This window comes from Peromyscus leucopus, chromosome 10 (genome assembly GCF_004664715.2).
Source record: "Peromyscus leucopus breed LL Stock chromosome 10, UCI_PerLeu_2.1, whole genome shotgun sequence".
NCBI classification, from domain to species: Eukaryota; Metazoa; Chordata; class Mammalia; order Rodentia; family Cricetidae; genus Peromyscus; species Peromyscus leucopus.
This window is the reverse complement of record NC_051071.1, coordinates 89,634,971-89,657,349: the sequence shown is the minus strand read 5'-3', so window position 1 is coordinate 89,657,349 and position 22,379 is coordinate 89,634,971. Positions and strand designations below refer to the sequence as shown.

Below are 22,379 nucleotides of genomic sequence, written 5' to 3'. Positions count from 1 at the left end.
GGATATAAAAATAGGTCTACAAAAAATTAGACCTCCAAAGGTGCAAATTAGGAGAGATCCATTATGGCATGGGGGGAGCAGAGAGAGGGGCTGCTGGTGTCAGCTTAGATGCTGCCTCAATCATTTCCTCTCTCTCTCCATCCCTTTCCTTTCCTTTACACCTATTCTCATCCATCTCCTTGTCAGCAGAGGCAGAGGAAATGTCAGTCATGGATGGAATGAATGTGATAGATAAGTTGGTGTTACATTGTTCCTGACAGTGTTTATTGTGGGCCTTAATGATCCCCTCAGTAGAGCAGAACTTTAGGTCAGTGATTATAGCAAAAAAAAAATGGGCATAAAAACAATTGGAGGGTTACTTCTGAGACTTCTGAGACCACTTTCCTTTTCTTGGCCAAGAAAAGAACTGTCATCTAAAGATGAGGTTTCCACATGTTCTCTGGAGTAGGAGGAGGCACTCTTAACTGCTGAGCCATCTCTCCAGGCATCATAACCCACAAGCACATGCATGCACACACAGACACAGACACAGACACAGACACAGACACACACACACACACACACACACACACACACACACACAACTAAAATTAGTCAGATGGTTGCTGTTGTTTCCTGAAGGACCAGCCCTTATATAGAAACACCAGGCAAGCCTGAACAAAAGCATGTGCCACTCTACTGTACAGACAGACTCACAACAAGAAGAAAAAGGGGGTCCCAGTGCTTACATGCTGAGGGGACTGAAAGTGCACAATGCAGAGGGGCCTACTCACCGAAATACACTGCTCAAGGAGGCTGCTCAACCAGTGCTGCGCAGGAGGAAAGGGAGACAAACCCATTCAAGCACCAAATGTCCCGGGTTTCAGCACCAGATGTGGCAGGGTCCTGTGCTGTTGTTCCCTTTGGGGGAGGGAGCCAAGTAGGCACAGAGTCAAACCACACAGACTCTGGGAAAATGTCAAAACAACAAGCTCTGTTTATTCAGAAGTAGGCAAGCCTTATACACCCTCCATGTCACCCTGAAGGAAGATCTAATGAATATGCATCAGCTGATATGACATGGCTTCCTCTCATTGGTCCAGGTCATCTCCAGATCATGTCTCAGCTGCTGCTGCTAAGGCCCTTAGACAGACCCAGGTTGGCTCTCAGAAAGTATCTTTTTTACTGGTTTGGGTCCACTGGCCCTCAAGCCTGTTAGGGATGAGTCATCCCACAGATGCCCACATTCCCAAGAGGTGGGGTGGGTGGTTTTGGGTCATTCTATAGGTTTTGGATAATTGTCGTTGTTTACGATGGTTGGTTACAAGCTGTTATTGTTAATGGTCAGGAAAAAAGGATAAACAAAGGAAATTAGATTCTAGATTCTTGTTCAAAAAAAGGATATAGATAAGAGGTAGATTATTAAATCTACTCTGAAAAAAGAGATATAGAAATAATAGGATAAAAAGTAGATTATTGAATCTACTCTGAAAAGAAAAAAGAGGGAATATAGATATGATATAGCTAAAAAAAGGTAGATTATTGAATCTACTTCTAGAAAGCAACTACTAGTTTTAAATATTTTACATTGGATTGGATTTTTGTATATTGTATACTAAGTATGTATATTGATACAAATTTGAGATTGATTTTATTAGAATATATATGTATTCTACATATATTTCTAAGCTTGTTCAAGGTATTGTACCTATACAGTTCATTTAACAATATAATGCAATTTGCTAATCCTTAAAAGTTATTATTACCAACTATTAGAATATAAAGAAATGAAAGTTAGTAGTTAGTCATTACAATTGAATTTGTAGTCATATTAGGTATGTTTTGAAGGTCAAGCAGAGATATATTTTAGATAGACAGGTCATCTTCAAACATTTCAGAGATCTATAGAATATGACATTTAAGATGTTTTAATAACAGATTTTTCCCCCTTTTTTATGACAATGAGACATGTCTGCTCATGGTAGCACCAATCTACTTCAGAGAAGGTGATGAGCATTGAAGAAACTCCATATGGAGTTTACTTTCATTGTGGCAAAAGTTAGCCACTAGGCAAGAAAGTGCCCTGGCATCTACTGCTGACAGTATGCTATCCAAAATGGACAAGCAGGACATAAAACAAAGGACTGCCGATCCTTGCCAAGACAGGTAGGAAGGCTCTTTAGAAAATCCTCCTTCACAGATGAGTCTGTCAGATATGCTAAGCCTATAGGCCAAAGATGATGCCTCAGTATTGCAGAGAAACCTCTGGTGACTGTCTAGGCAGCCAGCTGTTTCTGCCATTTCTCACACTTTTTGGAAGTTGCTTGTTTCCACTTCCTGTCTTACTAGGTAATATTGTTTCCTTCTTGGGTCTCTGAGGGAGTTGAATATTAGATAGTTATAGTTTTCCTTGTTAAGGAATTCAGAAAAGAAACTCACTAAAGAGGTGTAAATTGAATAAGTTTGAAAGACATCAGAAGATTGTTTTGGTATTGCAAATTTGTATAGAATGCAAATTAAATTCAGAACACATGACCAAGAGGCAAGTTGAGGAGGAAGGGGTTTATACAGCTTACATTTCCACAATGTAGTAGTCCATCATTGAAGTAAGCCAGGACCAGAACTCAAACAGGCAGGAATCTGCAGAGGCCATGGAAGGGTGCTGCTTACAGGTTTGCTCCCCATGGCTTGGTTAGCCTCTTTCTTAGAGAACTCAGGACCACCAGGTCAGGGATGCACCACCCACAGTGGGCTGAGCCCTTCCCCATCCATCAGTAATTAAGAAAATGCCTTACAACTGGATCTTATAGAGACATTTTTTTTCTCAATTGAGGTTCCCTCCTTTCAGGTAATCCTAGCTTGTGTCAGATCTGCAGAAACCTAGCTAGCACAGGCTCCCCTTGAATTTGAGTGACAGATGGTTGTGATTCACCATGTGGGTGCTGCCAACCAAACCTGGTTCTTTGCAAAAGGAACAAGCACTCTTTACAGCAGAGCCTTTTTTTTTTGTAAGAATAGATCTGTGTACTGTTATTTAATGTACATAACAAGGTGTATTGGGAAAGAAGCCATCCTAATGTTGACTTTACTGTTGTTTTTGCCTCCATTCTCTCCTGGCAGAGCTGGCCTGCTCTTCTTCTTCACAGTCTTCCAGACCATCACAAGTGTGACTGCTGGGGAGCTCTTTGAGATTGACAGGGACCGCTTTCTGTGAGTAGCTCCTGCTCCAGAAACAGGCATCCAGGTCTGGGGATCAAGTGAACTACATTCATAGTTGGACCTAGAATGTTATCTCATGAATTACCAGTAATTCCCCCCTTTTAATTACACATTTAGATGAAAATAAACAAATTGTGAAATTTTGTGTTTACCATGTGGTATCATGATATTTGAAATATGTAATGAGATTACTAATATTAACTGAAAAATGGGTGGGAAATCAAGAGCAGAGTTGTCTGCTGTTCAGTGAAATTTTCAAATTTGAGGTGTGGTCACCAGATCTCCATTATACAGATCACACAGTAGTAGGTGACTGAAAATCACAGGAAATTTATGAGCCCTCCCCAAAGAAAGATGTCAGGGGTGTCGCAGAGCTTAAGTGTGGGGGTTCAGCAGCACATTGGGGTTGGAGAGGCACAGTTGCACAAGAATGAGAGTCTCCTCTTGATGGGGGCTGGAAAGAGCCAGACAGCAGCTGTGTAGAAAAGGGCTGTTTATCTCCTGTGTTTTTAAACAGGGAAGAACCTTTCCCTGGAGGCCTATGCTTAGGATGCTCTGCTCTCAAAGATGGCCAAGATTTGCCTCCAAGTACAGGCCATAAAGAGGAGTCATCAGAGAGGAGCTGAGGGCCTCACTCAGTATTTAGAGTGCTTGCTTTGTGTGCATGAAATCCTGTGTTAGATTCATAGTGTCACAAACCCCAAACATGGCTGTATTCCTGTAATCTCAGCTCTTAGGGCCAAGGTAGAGGCAGGAGGTCGTACTTGGCTATATACAGAATTTAAGTCCAGCCTGCACTGGTGACATTGTGTCAAAAAAAAGTCAGAGATATAATGAAGACCCTGGAGGGGAAGAACTTGGGATTTGAAAGGGCGAGGAAGGGAAAGGATTAGGTTTGGTATCTGGCTGTCTTAAAGAGAGTAGAAGAGGAGAATGATAGTGTCCTGGAGCTGCACTGTGACCTCAGAGTGACAGTGTCACCCTCTTCATGAGAACTGGAAGGAGAGAAGTCTCCATGACCACTGTCTGAGGTGAGGTAGGAATGAGCTGCTCCTCAGGGAGCCACCTTCAGAGGGGCAGAGACTCTGAGGAGAGGCACACTGGGCTGTTTTCCTGGAGGGGCTGTTGTGTGACCAGAGTGGGCATAACAAGGTAGAGTTCTCTAATGGGGAGAATCCAAGTGAGAATGTCATCAGGATGATGGCCTTGAGATGCTGGTCCCTAAAACGGGGACATGTATGGGAGTCAGCCTGGAGCACAGGGGACACTGTCCTGTTAGGCTCCCTGTCAAGGCAGAAGTCAGCTTTGCCAGCATCAAACCTGTGTCTTCTGGACTAATCTAACGATGTTTAACGTGACCTTTGTCTCTGTAGACATGAGCATACCAGTGGATACTACAGAGTGTCACCGTATTTCCTTGGGAAGTTGCTGGCTGAGCTGGTACCCAGGAGGTTATTGCCAAGTATTATATTTACTGTTATAGTATTCAGCATAGCAGGTAAGTGACAAAGGAAGAGAATGTGTCTTTACTCTTGGGGGAGCTTGTTTTGGTTTGCACAACTGTGGCAAGTCTAAAGTAGAAAATCACGTCTCCACTGTGTGCCATCTAAAACAGGTGTTGAGTGTGAGGAATGTCTCCAAGACTTGTTCACAAAATACTACAAGAGCTTTTTATGAAACTGTGTTTTTACTAGAGATTCTGTGTGTTATAATGAATGTAGATATGACATACACATTTGAGACAGTGCCAATGGAGCAAGATCAATTATTAGAGATCTCTCCATATTTGTTGTAAAAGATTTATTTTTACTTTATTTGTGTGTGTGTGTGTGTGTGTGTGTGTGTGTGCACTAAGTCCATGCAGTGCCTGGTGAGGTCAGAAGAGGACATCAGATGCCCTTGAACTGGAGATACAGGGTGTGAGCCACCATGTGGGTGCTGGGAATGGAATCCAGGGCTTCTACAATAATAGCACTTGATTTTAATCAGTGAGCCATCTCTCCAGCCCAGCTGTATATTTTTTGCTGTTTCTGTGTTAGTGTCTCTATATGTAAATAAAATATAGAAAAGTGAATAATATCTCATACATATGTATGTGTATACAAGAACTTAAATGTATACAGTGTCTTATGCTACATAATCTTACAAAGAGAGAGGATACTGAATTTGAGGTTTGTTGAAAGTTATTTGAAATATGTGTACAAATTCATTTGAACATTATGGTTAAGCTTCACCCTAGACTAATTGTTTAGAATTTTCTTACTTTTCAAACACACACACACACACACACACACACACACACACACACACACGATAAGCACTGATAAATCCTAGACTTGGTTTTAAATGAGATTTCTTATTAAGAACCAGTCTTTTAGGCCATGGGATGGTTATGGGAAATGTGCTTGTCCTGTTAGCCTGACAACCTGAATTTGATCCTCAGAATCCACAGTGGAAGAGAGAATCACTCCAGAAAATTGTTCTTCAGCTCCACATACACACTATGGCACATGTACACCATGATATGAGCACCCTTATATCCACACAATGATAATAATAATGATAACATTTAAAACAATTGGACATGGAACTCAGGTCCTCCAGGATATAACTTGCATTCTTGTGACTATTATAAAAACACAGGCTTTTCATGACTCATAGCATTAACTTCATAAAGATTACAAATCAGCTTGTGGAACTCATTGCCTTCCTCCATAGTTACCTGGTGATTTCCTAGGAAAAACTAAACTTAGAAGCACTTCCTGCCCTCTAGATATTAAAACCACTGCAATGTTATTTAATCCTTCCCTTAGCTAGGTTTCTAGCACTGTGATAAACACCATGCCCAGAAAAATATTGAATTGGAAGGGTTTCTTTCATCTTACAGTTCAATGTACTTCAAAGGGAAGATAATTCTGCCTGAGGTACAAGCCCCTAGCAGTCCAGAGCTCAAAGGGAATCCACAGAGTTGGGCAATTCTAAACTTTTTTATCTGAATATGTTAGGGAAAAAGACACTCAAAGACTCTTTGATGGTTTCCTTCAGGCCCCCTCTTTATTCTTCCTTTGCATTTTCTATTCTTCATTTTCCTGGTGATTTTCTTTTCTCATTCTTGATGTTTTCCTTCTAGCAATATAACTCTATCTTTATTCTTCTTCTTACACCTTATCTACCCCAGCAAGATCTTTCAGGCAATATAAAAATTACAATGTGGTTACAGTCTTTTTTTCAAGTGAATGATTACAATGAATACAAAACAAAAAGTAAAAAAAAAAAAAAACAGCATGTTTTCCATATCCCTTACATGATTAAACATTTTACATATTACAGGTGAAAAACAAATTATCCCAGGAACCCATGTACATTCATATTCAAGTAACTGGTTATAGATTAGCCACATAGACAAGCAAGATATTCTTCTCAGTCAGGTCTTTTACTGGCAGGCTGAGTTTTGCAGTTACAAAGAAAGGGCCATTAACTTTATTACTTACCTTGAAAGGTAATCTTATAAGGAATCACAAACCAGAACTTTTATATATAAAAAAGAATCAGTCAGCTCTACTTTAAATCTTTGGGTTGCATTCCCATTCATCAATAGTTTCTTAGATCAGGAAATTAAGGGCAAAAATCGGCACAAGGAATAACTCATCACCTTTGATCACCAACCAAACCTAGCTAAGAATGTATGTCAGCTAGCAACAATTGGGTTGTGTTGTATTCTTGACCGTAAGCCAATGAATCTATAACTCAGCTATGTGTCCTTGTAAACTTTAGATTGTTTTCTGGTGTTTTTCATCTCAAAGCTATCATCAAAACATCTGGATCTAACCTGAACTTATTTTAAAGCTGTGTATCACCTAATGGCACATACCCAAAACCTGTGACTGCATCATTCAGCATTAAGAAAATTAGAGCCAGCCTGTCTCCTGAGGCCTCAATTGTTTTCCTTAATCATCAGCCTACACTGCATTATATGCAGCCCCTTAAGTGAAACTCATAGGCCCTAGCAGTGTGTTATTTTTTAATTTATTTTTATTCATCAAAACACTGCATAAACTAACATTATTATTGTCATTTAGAAAGTACAGCATAGGGAGGAATTATCTTCATAATAATCCACAGGTAAAAATGCCACGTAGAACAGGATGTTTCCATGAGATAAACACACTATATTATAGGCAATGGGGTGTCTCCCCTCACCATTCGCACTATGCCAAATCCTCCAGAAAGACAGCAGTAGCAATTATGTAAAGACCCACCAGAAGCAAAAGACATTCTGGTGTCTATGGTCTCAGGGCCTCGCCTATCTGAGATTCACCCATCAGGGAATTGACTCCTGGTGGGCTAAACTTCAGTTGCCACCTGCTGCTCCTCTGACATGGACACCAGCGAAAAGTCAGGTCAGGAACTCAGGGCAGGAACCTGGAGGCAGGAAGTGAAGCAGAGGCCACTGAGGGGAGCTGCTTACTCTTTTGCTCCTAATGGCTTCCTCAGCCTGCTTTCTTATAGAACCCAGGACCACCTGTCCAGGGATGGCTTCATCCTGTTGTCTATGACCCCCCTACATAAATCATTCATCAAGCAAATGTCCCCACAGGCTTGCCTACAGTTCAAGCTAATGAACACATCTTCTAAGTTGAGATTACCTCTTTCCATATGACCTTAGCCTGTGTTAAATTGATAAAAAAAAAAAAAAAAAAACCAAAACTAACTGGCACTGTCCTGATCCCAATTTCATTAATAATGCAATTATAATAAACACAGAGAAAAGTGTGAACACGAATGTGTTTTATTGCCAATTCTCCTGTGAGAGAATGCAGTAATTTTTCTCCATGTCAGGATACTATATATTGCTAATAATTATGTTTAAAAGAGAACAGGTATTATATGGAAAGGTATTTTTGTGGCAAGTATAAAAGTAAAGCCATATGATGGGACTGGAGAGAGGCTCATTGGTTAAGAGGACTTGTTGCTCCTCCAAAGTCCCCAAATTTGGTTCCTAGCATCCATAAGATCTGGTAGCAGTTGGAGACCAAGAGAAGTTAGGTGGCTATGAAGCTGTTAATAGTCGCATTGATTATTAAAGTATTATTTAAAATATGTATAATTCTATTAAGTAGATGAACTGACACCACTTTTTTCTTTCTAAGGAGTGGAAACAGATGTGAAGGGTTTCTTCGCTATGTTTTTTACCATCATGATGCTGGCTTATTCTGCCAGTTCCCTGCCACTGTCAATAGGGGCAGGGGAGAAAGCAGCAGCTGTATCAACAGTACTTGTGGTCATCTACTTTATGTTGATGCTGGTGAGTGTGAATTGTGTTTTTCTAGGAGGAAAATTTTCTTATGTTCCCTCTTGCACATGTAACCTGCTTGACAAATCAGTATTTGGGACATGAGGCTTTATGCTAAAGCTTATTATGGTCTATAGGAGATAAGGAGCCATCTTTCTTCCTGAGCTTTGTGGCTACTGCTCTGATATCAGTTCTATCATGTGGTTAACATGCCCTTTCTAGTGATCTCTTACCAGACATTTCTTGTGATCATATTGTGAAACCATAATAAATTGGAATTTCAAGAAAGTGGTATGATTGGCTGATTCCTCCACAGCAAGCCAGGTTGTAGCCTTTCTTTCATGCTGGTATGAGAGACTCACATGCTGTTTTAACCATAGCAGAGGTGATTTGGTTTATTCAGTAGTCTGAATGGGAAAGCAAAGATCATGATCTGTAGTTGGTTGTTTTTTACTCTTTACTATTAGCTTTTTGGGGGCCTACCACCCAGCTCCCAAATAAATCACACTAAATCTTATTATTACTTATAAATGCCCAGCCTTACCTTGGCTTCTTTCTAGCCAGCTTTTCTCAAGTTAAATTATCTCATCTACCTTTTGCCTCTGGGCTTTTTCTTTTTCTTTCTTCTATGTATCTTACTTGCACTCTTACTCTGTGACTGGCTGTTTGGTTAGGTGGCTGGGTGGCTGGCCTCAAGCATTCTTCTTTTCTTTTTCTTGCTCTTCTAGCCTTTCAGATTTCTCTTCCCATTTATTCTGCCTGCCAGCCCAACCTCACCTTTCTCCTGATGTTTAGCTCTTAATTAGATCGATCAGGTGGTTTAAACGGGCAAAGCATCACAACTGCGAAGAGTTAAACAAATGCAACATAAAAGAATGCAACACATCTTTGCCTCATTAAACAAATGTTCCACAGCATAAACAAATGTAACACTTCTTAAAATAATGTTCTACAATGATGATCAATGTAAGTGTCCAGCACGAGGACTCTATCTCAGGGCTCACTTGTATTCTGAAATGTGTTAGAAATAGTGGAAGATTCTAGACTCCTAAGTACTAATCAGTCTCCTGAATTAGCATACTTCTGCTAATCTTTCTGTAATTGGTTACCCAGTCTTAGTCTTTCATACCCATAATATACAGACTTAATGTAAATTAATTAACTGATAAATGAATCTAGATCCCACATTTTCCCAAAAAGCATATCAAGTAAATAGAACGATTGACTTTGTATATTAATATCCATATCCTTTCTTCTAGTGCAAGAGCATATTGTAGCTTGGCAATAGCAGGTTCATGTCTTTGAGAAAGTACTAAGTTTTGTTTATATTTTCTATTTACATGGCCTTATATGTATGACTACCCAGTAATGTAAATCCTCAATAAATATGTTATAATTAATTTTTGTTTGACAGATTATTAAAAGCAAATAAAATGCTTTTATGAAGTCCATGCCATTTTCTCCCTCCCAAATCCTTCTCTGTGGAATTTTGAATGAGAAATGTGCCCTAAGGCTCAGGGACTTGAACACTTGGTTTGCAGTTGGTAGTATTGTTGGAGAGGTAGAGACTTGATAGACAAAGTCTGACCCTGTGCCAGAGGAGGGGAGTTGAGCCTTTCCCCTGTAATCTTAATCTGTATCCCTTAATAAAAGGGGAGGAGGATATACCAGTGAATTCTGCAGTGAACAGGTGGTGGCCACTGGAGCCTGTTTAGAGCTGGCAGAGGCTGGTGGGCCAAAGGTCACTGAGCTCATACTGCCAAACTGGCTTCCTTGGTGGGATCTGGGACATATTGGTTCATGGGTTTGCACAGGCTCTGGGTCCTTGGCTTGGGCAGCAGAATGCAGGAGGGGGCAGCCCCTCTCCCTCTCCCAACAGGTTTTGTTTTCTCAGGGTTATGGATAATTGTCATCTGTTAGGGCTTGGTTATAAGTTGTAATAGGGTTGGGGGTGGAACAATAAAGTTTATACTCAGGAATCTCTTTTGAAAAAAAAGGGGGATAGATAGGATAGAATAATAAGGTAGATTATTGTATATACTTGTAAACTAGTGTTATAACTATCAGCTTTAGATAATTTGCATTGGTATGGATTTTTCTATATGGATAAAAATGTAAAATTATTTTTCTACTTCTGTTTAAGATAATTTGTATATTGATAAAAATATGAAACTATACTTGTCACATTGTATATATGTTTCTACTCCTATTTAAAATCTTTGTATATTGATACAAATATAAATTATACTAGTCATACTGTATGTGTGTTCTACTTCTGTTCAGGATATTTTGTATATTGATACATATTAAGGATATTGTTATCATATTGAACTGTAGCTGGAGAGTTTTCTCTCCAGGTCCCGCCAAGCCCCGGCATTCCGACAGCCCATGTATAAAATAAACACACAGATGCTTATATTATTTAAACTGTTTGGCCTAATGGATCAGGCTTCTAGCTATCTAGTTCTTACATCTTAAATTAATCCATTTTATAAATCTATACCTTGCCACGTGGCTCATGGCTTACCGGCATCTTCACATGCTGCTTGTCATGGCAACAGCTGGCAGTGTCTCCCTCCGCCTTCCTGTTCTTTCTTTTCTCCTCTCTGTTAGTCCCGCCTGTACTTCCTGCCTGGCTACTGGCCAATCAGTGTTTTATTTATTGACAAATCAGAGCAACATATTTGACATACAGACCATCCCACAGCATTGAACTATACATTTCTACCTCTGATTAAGATATTTTGTATATTGTTACAAATTCAAGATCATTGACCTTGTACATCCATTTACTGATTGTTTATTTTCATAATGTGAAATCTTAGTCTTTAACCTATTTAGGTTGATAAGAATTGCAGGTCAATAGCTACCCACTCTTGTCATACTTATAGTCACATTAGTTAGGCTTTTGAGATATATAGATATATATGTCAGATGGATAGGATATCTTCAAACACTTCACAGACCTGGAGTATATGGCATTTAAATGTTTTAATAACTTAGAACACTGTTGACGTGAGACACAGTTGCTCCTGGCATCACTGATGTACTCCAGAGAGGATGCTGGGCATCGAAGACACTCCATATGAAATTTGTCTTCTTGACAAAAATGGCCTGTTGGGCATGGCACTGCCCTTGCCTCAACTGCTGACAGTAAGCACGCTGTCCATTCTGGACAAATAGGACATAAGGAAATGTGACTTCTGAAACTTGCCAAGACAGAGTAAGACAGTCTTTCAAAAATTTCCTGCTTCTGAAAATGGCCTGTCAGATATTCTAGGCCTGTATTCAAAAGTGTATGCCCCAACATTGCAGAGAAACATTGGGTGACTGTCCAGGAAGCCAGCTGTCTCTGCCATTTCTTGAATTTCTCAGAAGTTGCTTGCTTGTACTTCCTGTTTACTCCGGTAATACTATTTTCCTTCTTACGTCTTTGATGGGGTTGAAGAGTAGATGGTTACAGTTACATTCCTCTCATATCTTGGCAAAACTGAGATTCTTCAGGATTAGGACAGCTATTGATGTAATCTCTGTAATTTGCCATTTACCTATGGTCTAGACATTTAGTATGTGTTTCTTGCTTGATGTTGTTCTTGTTGGTGTAGTTCCATTTTTGTTTATGTTATTATTCTTTCTCCTGGACAATATTTGACAATTTTTCTTATTGTATATAGTTTTGTATTAGGTTTAGAACCTTCTTATTTAGACAAAAAGGGGAACAGTACTGGTATTTGCTCCACCCATGACCTTGGGCTATCTGGCCCAATATAGGCAATGCTTCTTGTCTGCCTATGTGACCTCATAAAAGGGAAGAGAAAGGGGGGTTACACTCCCTTGGGTGGTGAAGACCCGGTCAGGCGGCATAAAGCAGCGTGTAATTGGTCCTCAGCTTTCCAAGAACTCTGCAACTGGATTTACCACATCCTGTATTCATGAGTGTATTTCCCCATTTCATATCTTAATAAAACTCTGATACCCTTTAAACAGACTCTTATGGATCTAGCTTACAGTCCCTCTTCCTCTTCCCTCTCGTCTTTGCACTGTCACGTGAGGATGTGAGCATTCAGCTTCCTCTCCCACTTCCTAGCCCGCTGCCTGCTGCCATGCCTCCCTGCCAAGATGGCCTCTTGTCACTCTGGAAACCTGAGGCCAAAGGAACTCTCTCTTCTACAAGTTCCCTGACCATGGTGTTGTGTCACAGCAACAAGAAAGTAACAGCTACATTTCCTGTCACTCTTGCCATTCTCCCCTCGCTGACTCATTCTTTGTTCTGCTTTCTGTAAAACCCTGGGTCTACTTAACACTGCCCATATGTGCTTCTGTTTAGGGCCATCTATTGGATCATGGGTAGACCCCCAGGGGCCACATGCTTAAAGAAAACTGACTCACTCTCCCAGCAGCCATCAACTGCTAGTAGCTCCTCAGGTAGCTCCCTCCATGCAGGGATATTCTCTGACTTGATCTTGTACATGTGTTCCCATGTTGTCACACTGCACTGCGTTCCTATGTGTCACTGCCCAATAGTGTCAGGAGAACCCTGTTTTGTTGTAGTTGCCCACAGCCTCTGGCTCTTACAATCCCTCTAGCCTCTTTCATTCTGATCCTTGATCCTTGGGAGGAGGGGTGTGATATACAGATGTTCCATTCAGCGCTGGATCCTCTGTAGTCTCTCTTCTCTGTATGTTGACCTGTGGTTAATCTGCATTAATCACTGTCTCCTGCAAAAGGAGGCTTCTCTGATGAAGGTCTGAGATGTTCTAATCCATGAATGTCAGTACAACTCATTAGAAGTCAGTTTAATACCACATCTATTTGGAATAATAACAGTAGATTCTCCTCTGTGCCCTGGGACCCCATTAGCCACAGTGTCAGACATGATTCCCATCTCATAGAACAGGACATAAATACAATCAGAAAATGAATGGTTGGTCACTGCCAACCAGTAGTTGTAGTTGTCTGTCCATTGTTCCCTGTGTACTTCTTTCCCCCAAGGAAAAGATTTGCAAAAAAGAGTCTTTTGTGTTGGTCACTATCCTTGAGCATACTTGTAACTTAAGCCCATGTCTCCAGGGTCCCCTCTCCCATATTTCAGCATTTCTAACTCACTGCCCATACCCAATCAAGATGAAAGTCACCACAGACAGGAGACAAATAGAAATTGATGGAAAGTTCTACCCCATCATATTCAGAATTGGACTCAGTGTCTCCTGACAAGCCTGTTTGCTTGGACTGTAGACTAGTTTCTGTAAAGAAAGCCTTGGCATTCTGGTTCTTAGAACTAAAAGTTTCTATCTCAATCCTCCTGTCTCTACCTCCTTAGTACTGGGATTAGAGGCCTTCACTTGCCATATTTAAATGTTTACTAAATGAAGTCAATTATTGGCTTCCCAGCTAGCCTGTGGAGGCCAATGACTGCCAGTACTTAAAATGAAGTCCCTGTTTATAATACCCACTCACAACTTCCACTGTCAGACAGAAACCTACAGAGCCCTTTATGAACTATATTGTCTGCATCAAGCTATAGACAAACAATAAAGAAGTTGCTATTGCCTATTTCTTTTATGATCATAAGAAAATGCAAACTCTTGATTATTAAAATAAATGATCAATCAATAAACCTTCATTCCATGGATCTAGCTCCTCTTCCTATTGCTGATATGTTAAGAACGTGTTAAAATGTAGGCACCAATAAAACAAAAATCTCAAATTCTAGCAAAATCTTATGGCCTCTAACATGTTCAAATGTGAAAAAACAATGCCATCCTTTTCCTGGAGCTAACAGGCTTCTTACTCAGATAATTAAACTCACCAAAGGATTTCAACAACAGCAGCAAAAACTCTAAACCAGCATATTATTGTTATGGTTTTAAAAGATGTCTACTTATTATTCTTCTCTGCCATGATGATACAGAGTTGATTTGTCAATGCCTACTCTCAATAGTCAAACAAACATGTCCCATGGAAGTTTTAAAAAGTAAGATTTTTTTTTAATGTCATAAGAATGTAAATGTAAGGTTGGGTGTGGTGAAGAATGCCTTTAATCCCAGTGTAGCACGATTCTTAAAGGTCTTATTAATAAAAACAAACCTGAAGCCAGGTATTGGGGTGAACGCTGAAAGATCAGAGAAACAGAACAAGCCACATCCAACCACACCTTGCCAACTTCTCCGCTGATCTTGTTTTCTCAAACTGGAAGCCTCTGAGTCCTCATCTGAATCGATCTCAGCTGAACTGCTGCTAAAAGCTGAAAAAGCTGAAAAAGCTTCTAGTTCCTGGTCCTCATGCCTTATATGCCTTTCTGCTTCCTGCCATCACTTCCTGGGATTAAAGGCACATTTCTTTTCCAAGCAAGACATGAGATCTCAAGTACTGGGATTAAAGGTGTGTGCCACCATGCCCAGCTTCTATGTCTGTCTAGTGGCTGTTCTGTTCTCTGACCCCAGATAAGTTTATTAGGGTACACAATATATTGGGGGACACAATATCACCATGTCCCAGCACTCAGGAGGCAGAAGCAGGCAGATCTCTGTGAGTTCAAGGCCAGCCTGATCTACAGAATGAATTTCAGGACAGCATGGGCTGCAGAGAGAAACCCTGTCTCAAAAAGAGGGAATGGGGGTGGGGTAGGGGTGGGGTGAGGGTGGAGAAGACTTCTTTTGAGAACATGATGTCTTCAGAATCACTTGTAGGCAAGACTGGGGAAATGGGTTCTTGATTAATGATTGATATGGGAGGTCCCAGCCCACTGCAGGCAGCACTACCCTGGGAAGACCATCCAGGCTGAGGAAGCCATGGGGAGTAAGCCAGTAAGCAGCATTCCTCCATGGTCTCTGCTTCAGCTCCTGCCCCAGTTTCCCCCCTTGAATTTCCATCTTGGCTTCTCTTGATGATAGACTGAGGTCAGGATGAGAAAGCTAAATAAACCCCCTTTTCCCCACAATTTTGGTCAGGTCATGGTATCTTCATCACAGCAATAGAAACCAAACTTAGCTGGAGGCTAATCAGGTGTGTGCCAAACAGATGTATGTATTAAGGATGTGTAACTTGCCAAAAGAGAAAAAAGGGGGTTGGAAATAATTAAGAACCCACATGGGAGATCTGAACTGAAGCACTTTGAAGGAATCCAGATGAAATTCCACAAATACCAGAGAATCAAGTAACAACTAAAAGAAAACTTTAGTATACACTGGTAGGAATGCACACCACCTCAGATGGATAGAGGCCTCTTCCCTTCCCCATGCTGCTGCTAGAATAATGAAGACTATCTTAGAGTAACTCAGAACTAAATAGATTTGTTTAAGATTAAAGTTGCTCTTAGAAGGGCTGGGGGCCGCTCTCCACTTGAATGTTACATGTCTCCTATCTTAGGGAGTCCACAGCCCTTCCCACTAGGGAAACTAAAATCAGTTTCTCAATTGTGTCATAGCTCTCTTCTCCCTTTTGCTTTTTTTAGGTTACAAAGTTTTCACCTAGACTCCTCTGCTAGAATTTCCAGCCTGTGCTTTCCTGCTTGGGGACCAAATACTGCTAAAAAGTCAAAAAAAAAAAAAAAAAAACCCAGAAAACAAATTGAAACAGACCTGGGAGGCCCCTTTCCTGTGAGGTTAACCAAGAGCACAGTCCAGAAGGTTGAAGAGGTGGGACACTTTACACCCAAGAGAAAGGCTGCTGACATCATTGCCCAGGGGAAATGCACAAGCTCAGCACAAGGAAAATCATTAAAATTAAGATTGAAAAGTATTATTTATTAATTTTTAAATGATAATCAAAACTTGTTAATGTAACTAAAATAGATTTTCTAACAGTCCAATTTGATGAGTGTATAGTCTTATCCTTACTTTAAAAAAAAACAAACAGAAATCTTTCTTAGATAGACAAGTACATGTGTTCCAAATTGTCCCCATTAGATCATCCAGGCAGCCTTCAAAATTAATTCTCAGAAGGAACCTAACAATACCTCCTTACCTAAAGGACATAATGTTGGTAGAGTTCACTTTTTTTTTTTTTACTTTTGATAATGTGCTTATAAAACTGATGTAGAGAATTGAATACTTAGGTAAACTGTGTTAACTGCACAGCGCATGTGCCCAAGGAGGGATTGCTACACTTGTGTGGCAGGACATCCCCAGGTTCAAGTGTCCTTTGCCTTTGAGTGGGACTCTGGCCCTACCAGAGGAAATGGCATTAAATCTGTTGATTGCTTTTGTTAGGGTGGATATTTTCATATTTATCCTATCAATCTATAAGTATGGGAGCTCTGTCTATCTTCTAGTATCTTCGATTTCTTTTTTTCCCCAGTGTCTTAAAGCTTTTGTACAAGTATTTCATTTGGTTAGATTTATTCCAAGACTGTCCCTTCCTCTTCCCCTTTTTTTGAGGTTTTTCTGAATGAGATTGTTTCGGTCATCTCTTTCCCATTTAGATTTTAATTTGTACTTAGAAATGTACTATGTTCGTCATGGTGTTTTATCACAGCCACAGGAAAGGAACTAAGACAACTGGTTATTGTACAAAGTTTCTAAATGAGACCTTAAAACTAGTTTCAATGCCAAATGTTGTATTTTCTGTAGAAGCATTTGGTCAGGTGCAGTCTGCATGCACGCACACAGTCATTGTTTTGCATATTCTACTGTACTTGAGAGTGGATAGGACAAGGTTTATGTGAACTTCAGAGCTGTCCCTTGTTCTTCCTTGTTCATCATTCATAATATCTACATAAATTAGATATGATGAGGAATCTAAAGAGGACTTTAAATATGAAGGATGAATATATTTGAAGTTTAAAGGGTGTGTGTAAACATTACATGCCCTTTTAAAGACAAACAACATAAGCATCTGAGGGTCTGGCTCCTGCAGAGTGGGGTGGCAGGTCTTTCTTTTGAAAACCATAAAGAGCCTTGGCTTTGCAAAGAGTGAAGAATTCTGTTTGAAGTTGACCGAAAGAATGTTTTAAAGAGCTGATCTGAACAGAAATGATCAGAAGGATGAAGGAGTCTTGAAGATAGAGATCTTGTCTAGAATTCTTAACTACTAGACTGGTTCTAATTGTTGTTTCTGTTCTTTGTAGTTTATCTCAGGTCTATCACTATTTTACACAAACTTCTTGCAAGACTACTCATGGATTCAGTATTTCAACATTCCTCATTATGGATTTACAGTAAGTTGTCCTGTCTGTCACTGTACTTGGTGTCTTCAGCTGTAGTAACTGAAATGAATCCCAACCAAGTCCTTGCCCCATCTGTAATTTCTAACCAGCAGCTCCCCAGGATTTTCCTTCTAGGTGCAAAAGATGAGAACTTTCCTGTACTTCTACCCAAAGGTCAGTGAGTTATCTGGGGTTTTCCCTAGTCAAATGTTATTTGAGGGAAATAAAGGGTGAGAAAAATCCCAGAGAAAAGAGGAAAGACAGATGATATGATGAAAAACATACAGTTGTGATTCTACCCAATAAGGAAATAATGAAAGGATAAGGGACTAAGATACATACTTTATATCAGGAAATTAAAAGAAAGAGAAACCATGTGATACCCATAGACTTTGTGAAGCTTTCTCTCTAGTAAAGTGTGTGTTAACAGACTATCTTACTCCTATAATCACAACTGGTTTTGATGAAAACGAGCAAGAATATCTTGTTACTATAAATCAATAGGAATTTATTAATTACAGTATTTACATGGTTATGGACTCTGCAGAGAAGGAAACACCTGAGATAATCTCCTTAGAGAGTCAACATCTTAGTAGTTGTGAAACACCATCATTTTGATCCTAAGTCTCTTGAGTGTGGGGGAGGGGCACTGCTTTCTGGGAAACTGAACTTGGTAGGGTTTTGTTTGTTTCATTTTTTTTTCTTTTTTGAAAATTGCTGTCAAGATTGAACATGAAGTTAGAGCCCTGTTTATTATTTGGAAACTTATAAAAATATTAAACTATTTGCCTTTCTCTGTTCCTGTTTCTGTTACAGGCTTTGCAGCACAGTGCATTCCTGGGACAAAACTTCTGTCCAGAACGTAACACAGTAGAAGTCAGTAGATGTCATAACTATGTAATGTAAGCTGGAGTTCAGTGTTATAATGGGGACATAGAATGCTGCTAGACTTAGAGGGGAAACCATCCTTTTGGGATTAACACTCCAGTTCCCTAGAGTACGTCATTGTAACCAGTGCACAAATGGATGTGTTTTGATCCTACTGCTCCATGGTGTAGATAATGTGCAGAAAGGGTTCTTTGAGCCTTTTAAAAATGGTTTTGGTGTCTTGATTGTGGATTTTAGTTCCTTGTTTCAGAACATTTGAGCTTGACCTAGACTGCTCTGATAGTTTAGCAAGGACACTCAGTTTCTACATGTATAGATTATGGTACCTGTGAGCAGAGGCCAAGAATGTCAGGGCAGCAAGGCTAAAGTGAGTAATCTTTGCCTGCCAGATTACAGTGTGTGTGTGTGTGTGTGTGTGTGTGTGTGTGTGTGTGTGTAGAATATCCTATCAGAGGATATGTCCTGCAATGAAAGAAATACATATTTCAGTATGTTGAAAAATATACTTTTTTAAACGTTCTCAAGTAAGTATCATTTTTCCAATACCATTTAAATAGAAACAAAGTTTTTTTTAAATAAAATTAAAGTGTATTATTTTCAAGTTAAAATACCTTCCCTTTCTATGATTGCTGTCATTGATTTGATTTTGATATATAAGTTAGAAAGGAACATGCTTATATGTTAAATCTCTAATGGATGTTCAAAATAATAATGAATAATAGTAACTCGAGTTATTTTTGAATTACAGATAAGAAAACAAATATGGGGGGATATCTTATTTCCTACATCTCCTCTTTCTTCGTGTGGTCTGTCATCTTAAAACAAATTCCTTACCAGTTTCTTGTCAGAAGGATGGAGATGGGTAAAGTGAAACCAGAGACAGGCCATCCACAGACCTCATACTCACTAAAGAATTGTCCTCACAAGAGAAAGAATAAATCTGCCCTTTCTGTGGACTTGGGAACTTTTAAATCCTAAGAGATACACAGAGATGGAGACACACAGGGATGGAGACACACAGGGATGAGGAGACACACAGGGATGGAGACAGACAGGGATGGAGGCACACAAGGATGGAGACACACAGGGATGGAGACACACAAGGATGGAGACACACAGGGATGGAGACACACAGGGATGGAGACACACAGGGATGGAGACACACAGGTGGTGATTGTAGTATATCCAGAACTTTTAGCAGCAGCTGCTTTTCTAACCTGTGTAAAGGCCTTTGCATCCCTTTGTGCTCCAACTGCTACCCAGGCTCTCTTTGTAGCCATGAACTACTGGGGATGTTCCATAGCTGAGCTCTCTTAGTACAGGATCTGACAGCAATGGACTGACTCCTGGCAGAAACCCTTAGTCTCTATGGTCCTCGGTCTAGAATTTGATGCTGTGTTTATTGCATGAGTGTCTACTGAGTCAGCAGAACTACACAAAGACTGATCTCTTAGAGTGTCTGTGTGTCATTAGGAAGCTGAGGTTTTCCACTTCAGGAGAAACAAGTCCTTCATCCATGCCATTGCCTGTTGAGGAGAGGGCAGCATTGCAGATTTAGAAATGTGTGACACCCTGAAGACAACAAAGTTGGATTTTAGTGTGACTCTCTAAACCCAGCCCAGTTTACTGAGCCTACTTTCTCTATGCTTTTAAGTAGATGTGATAGCTACACCTCTTTGGATTGATTTTGAAATTAACAAAGGGACCTGATTCAAATAGGTTAGACTGTCATAATATATAATAAAAGTTTAAGTACATCATTACTACCATCAATTAAATATAAAGAAGAAAATTTTAAAGATGTGGTCAAACTATGAGTTCTTAAAAAGAAGCAACAGTTAATGTACTGAATAAACTTTGACACTATTTTTGTGTGTGTTGAATTACAGATGTACTGGTGAAGAATACTTGATAATCCAGGGCATTGATCTGTCATCATGGGGCTTCTGGAAGAATCAAGTGGCCTTAGCTTGTATAATGATTATCTTCTTATCAATTACCTATGTGCAGTTATTAGCTCTTAAGAAAAAGAGACATTTTTAAATCACTCTTCCACTTTCTTTGAATTAATCTGACATTTGAAAAAATAAAACTTTGCTGGTGGCCATGTCAGAGGAACATCAGGGAACACTTGAATTCAGGAGTTTGGTCCACCAGAATGCAAGGCACTGATGGGTGAATCTTGGCTAGGAAAAGCCCTGAGGGCTGTGGCTTCAGAATGTCTCTTGCTAGTGCTGTGCCTTCACGTGTTTGCTGCTGCCACTTTTTTCTGTTATCTGGCTTGGTGTGAATGGGGGGAGGGGATCCCCACTGCCTTTAATGTGGTGTGATTATCTCATGGAAATACCTCGTTCTACTGGGCATTTTTACCTGTGGATTATTACGAAGATGATTTCCTCATAAGCTGTGCTGTTTAACTGAACTAAATGATTTTATACAACATTAGTGATAGTTTAAACAGAATTTTGATGATTAAGAGTTTTTACCAAATGAAGTAAGACATTATTATGAGGTTAGCTTAGTGGGAATATTAATATAGGTAAAAGTAGGATATAGTGTTGCCACTGCCCCTGATAAAGCAGGGACTGCAGAGCATAGAAATTAGCAAAAAGGAAGTGTCACACAGCTAGGACTTATGAGTTTTCTTGAGAGCCCTATTGACTGTGGCCTAGGTTAATGATTAAGGAAAATAATCAAGTCCCAGGAGTTAACTCAAGTTGTTTTGATATTGGGAAATGTGTTCATGGATTTTGGTGTGCATCATAGCTAAAACAAACTTTAATACTTCATGTAACTAGAAAACAAAGAATTGGATAGTTAAAATAATTGGGCAGAACTTAAAATATGAAGAGTAAAACTAGTAATTTGTTTCTCTGACAATTATAAAACTACTGTCTGTGTAAGCAGTTATGGCTGAAAAGCTCTTGATTTATGAGAATTCTAAAAGATAAATGTTTACCTGTATGTGGGTGCTTGGGGACAATTTGTTTTTTAACCTGTAATGAGTAAAATGTTTAATTCATTAAGGGAAATGGGAAACATGTTTTTTTTTTATACTTGTATTCATTTTAAGCATTCAGTTAAAAATAGAATGTAACCACATTGTAATTTTTATTTTGCTGGAAAGATTCTGGGGTATATAATCTGTAAGGGAAGAAATAAAGATGTTAGAAGGAAGACATCAGGAAGTAGTGAGAAGGAAGTCATCAGGAAGGAGTGAGAAGGAAGTCATCAGGAAGGAGTGAGAAGGAAGACATCAGGAAGTAGTGAGAAGGAATTTATCAGGAAGTAGTGAGAAGGAAGTCATCAGGAAGTAGTGAGAAGGAAGACATCAGGAAGTAGAGAGAAGGAAGTCATCAGGAAGTAGTGAGAAGGAAGTCATCAGGAAATAGTGAGAAGGAAGACATCAGGAAGTAGAGAGAAGGAAGTCATCAGGAAGTAATGAGAAGGAAGTCATCAGGAAGGAGTGAGAAGGAAGTCATCAGGAAGTAGAGAGAAGGAAGTCATCAGGAAGTAGTGAGAAGGTAGTCATCAGGAAGTAGTGAGAAGGAAGACATCAGGAAGTAGTAAGAAGGAAGACATCAGGAAAGAGTGAGAAGGAAGTCATCAGGAAGGAGTGAGAAAGAAGTCATCAGGAAGGAGTGAGAAGGAAGTCATCAGGAAGTAGAGAGAAGGAAGTCATCAGGAAGGAGTGAGAAGGAAGTCATCAGGAAGGAGTGAGAAGGAAGTCATCAGGAAGGAGTGAGAAGGAAGTCATCAGGAAGTAGAGAGAAGGGAGTCATCAGGAAGTAGAGAGAAGGAAGTCATCAGGAAGTGGTGAGAAAGAAGTCATCAGGAAGTAGTGAGAAGGAAGTC

The 22,379-nt window shown here is 39.8% G+C and overlaps 1 protein-coding gene across 3 annotated transcripts in view; it reads left to right on the top strand.

Moving 5' to 3' along the window:
- The window catches only part of LOC114691801 (ATP-binding cassette sub-family G member 3-like), a 55,527-nt gene extending 33,962 nt beyond the window's left edge, over positions 1–21,565 (top strand). For 2 of the 3 annotated variants that reach the window (XM_028867327.2, XM_037209251.1), the window contains 6 exons: positions 3,100–3,189; positions 4,572–4,696; positions 8,349–8,503; positions 17,559–17,648; positions 18,453–18,538; positions 20,414–21,565. In XM_028867327.2, coding sequence (XP_028723160.1) covers positions 3,100–3,189; positions 4,572–4,696; positions 8,349–8,503; positions 17,559–17,648; positions 18,453–18,538; positions 20,414–20,567 — 700 coding nt within the window. In that variant the 3' untranslated portion in view covers positions 20,568–21,565. The other variant, XM_037209252.1, reaches the window with a different exon arrangement.
- The last annotated feature ends 814 nt before the right edge of the window (positions 21,566–22,379 follow it).